The 2,682-nt window shown below is 33.6% G+C and overlaps 1 protein-coding gene across 1 annotated transcript in view; it reads left to right on the top strand.

The window, feature by feature from the left end:
- Window positions 1-2,002, top strand: part of LOC109831401 (CASP-like protein 1D1) — a 2,084-nt gene extending 82 nt beyond the window's left edge. Inside the window, exons 2-3 of the mRNA XM_020398727.1 lie at window positions 475-601; window positions 1,618-2,002. Of these exons, the coding sequence (XP_020254316.1) occupies window positions 475-601; window positions 1,618-1,839 (349 nt within the window). The 3' untranslated portion in view covers window positions 1,840-2,002. The remainder of the gene's footprint in view (window positions 1-474; window positions 602-1,617) is intronic.

Consider the following 2,682-nt stretch of genomic DNA (forward strand, 5'->3'; position numbering starts at 1 on the left):
TCTCATGATATATATATGGTTAATGTATTTTCAGTCACATTTTATTCCCTGAACTATCATTTTCCTCCCATAATAAATTAAAAAACCCACAAAGTAATTAAAAAAATGATAACTATGAATTAAAAAGTTATAGTTCTGAAGGTAAGCATGGATAAACTTACTAGTTTAGGAGGCAATATGAGACCGGAAGGGATAAGATATAAATAATACTCCTCATATTTATTTTTATTTTTTTTCAAAATGCATGTGTGTCGAGAATGTTGAAAACCTTTTTCTCGTAGCATGCAACGAAAATTCTCCTATCATATATATATATATATATCGCATATATTTAACTTTTTGATAAATATAAATCTCATAAATTATTGTCTGAGGCCAGAGTTTTTTAATTTAGTATATATATGCAGTAATTATAACATATATTATGATTTTTTTTCTAACGTACGCTTTTTTGGATTAAATTTTTTATCTCAGATATCAAGTCTCCGCCCTTGCTGTCACGATCTTCTACGGTTTAATCTCCATTTTCGCATCCGCCTCCGTCATCTCCAACCCTTCTCCGTCTCCGGGCCTCCTCTTCCTCCTCATCATCTTCGATACGGTAGATTTCTCTATCTGCAACGGAAAATAATCTCCTCTCTTATAGGAAAAGAGTTAATATAATTAATTGAGCATAGATCTTGTAGTTTCATTTTAATAGATGGCCCCCCCATGGATTTCTCTTCACTTTTACTCTTTTAATAGGGGATGTTTGGTTTAATTTCTATAAAAAAAGGAAAAAGAAAAGTACTCAAAATTTGATTTCCTTATATTTCTATAAAATTTGTAGGAAAATTTTATAGAACTCAAAAGAGTACCATATTTCTTATTTTTTGTTGTTTCTTTGTTTGGTTCAAAGTATGAAAAAGTTTCTAATTTTACAGAAAATATGTTGTTTTCTTTTTCTTTTGTTTGGTTGGATGTCATTTTATAGAAACTAGCTTACTAACATTGTCCATGGGAAATCACATGAGAAGGGTACTGATGTACTTAATTATTTTTTTAATATATGCGTCAGATTTCTAGGTGATTTTTGTCCATTTTGAACAAAAATTAATTTCTATAAAATAGTGTACTTTTCTGTACTTTATAGAAAACTTTTCTGTAATTTTTTTTTGAACCAAACACAGTTTATAGAAATCTCCAGAAATTTTTTATTTATAAAACTACCACTATCAGCCGTTATCTATAAAGTTTTCTATAAAACCACTCAACCAAACAACCCCTAATAATAACTAGATAGGCTCACTAATTTCACCGAGGGCAATATCTGCCAAAATTTTATCTAGGAAAAAAGTGTCAAAATGAACATAGAAAGTCTACCTGCCAAACGAATTTGGATCATCTACACTAAAAAAAGTAGCGGTCTTCTGATTTGTCTGGGTGGTTATGATACACTCAAAGACAATCACATCCATCCATTAAACAAATTAATGGTTGTGATACAGTAGCGGCCTCTACACTGCTTTATTTTTTAGTGGTAGAGAAGACCTGAATCCCTACCAAAGTGAAACTACATTGACAATAAGTTTAACCCCACAAATTAGCGTACTAACAAATTAGCGTTTACAATCACAGTTGATGGCCGGGATCGTGGCGGCATCCACGGGTGCAGCAGGCGGAGTCGCGTACATCGGTCTGAAGGGGAATGATCATGTGAATTGGATGAAGATATGCGACAAGTTCGGTAAGTATTGTCGACACGTTGGGAGCTCGATCGGTCTGTCGCTTGTCGCCTCCGTTGTTCTCGTGTTGTTGGTGATCTTGTCGTCGTACTCCTTATACCGTCGCATTCGTTGATCATTGTCTACTGGACAGCTGGTGTTGTTGTACAAGTGTCGTGTTGATCTTGTTGTTAGCTAGCGTGTGTTTGTTGTGAATTCAAATGCTTTTAAAAAAAACTACTTGTTACGTTGAATGGAGAATTTAAACATATATATGTTGAGGTTTCAAATGTATATTATACCGATCAGTTGTTATGAGAGAGGGGGAACAAAAGAAAAAGAAAAAGAAAAAGAAGATACTACTAACGTGCATAATTCTTGTTGTCATACTGAGATTTTCTTAGCGTGTTTTAAATTCAGAATCCTTCAATTTTCAAAAAATTTTTGGTTGGAAAGTTGAGCGTGTAGCCTAGTTCGTTCTTTCTCTGCAAAATTTGTATGAGAGGGAAAAGGATTTCTAATACAATAATTTGGTGACAGGAGAGCAAATTCCTTCCGTTTTCCTCGATTAACTTTCAATCAAAACAAACACAAATTATTTATATGAGACTCAAGTTTTACCTATTGGTAGGAATTCTAGGGGAAAATACACTTTGAAAATGTAATAAGAATACAATGTTTGAATACAAAGGTAACTCACGAGGGCTCAGGAAGGCGATTAGGAGGACGATTATCCATGTGAAAAAGAAAACAACTATCTATTAGAGGGCGTTTGACTCTAATTAACTCGGTACTAACCTCTCTACATTTATATTTCTTATCCTTTTTCGAGCTTCATAAATGGTTAATTAAGGCAATGGATAAAATTACAAGGAATTATTTATGTGGTATGTGGAATCCATCTCTTCATGTAAAGCTCTAGCAAATGGAGCTTAGTTTGCAAACCTAAAAGAGAAAAAAAAGGGGGGGGGGGGGGGGG

Source organism: Asparagus officinalis, chromosome 2 (genome assembly GCF_001876935.1).
Source record: "Asparagus officinalis chromosome 2, Aspof.V1, whole genome shotgun sequence".
NCBI lineage: Eukaryota > Viridiplantae > Streptophyta > Magnoliopsida > Asparagales > Asparagaceae > Asparagus > Asparagus officinalis.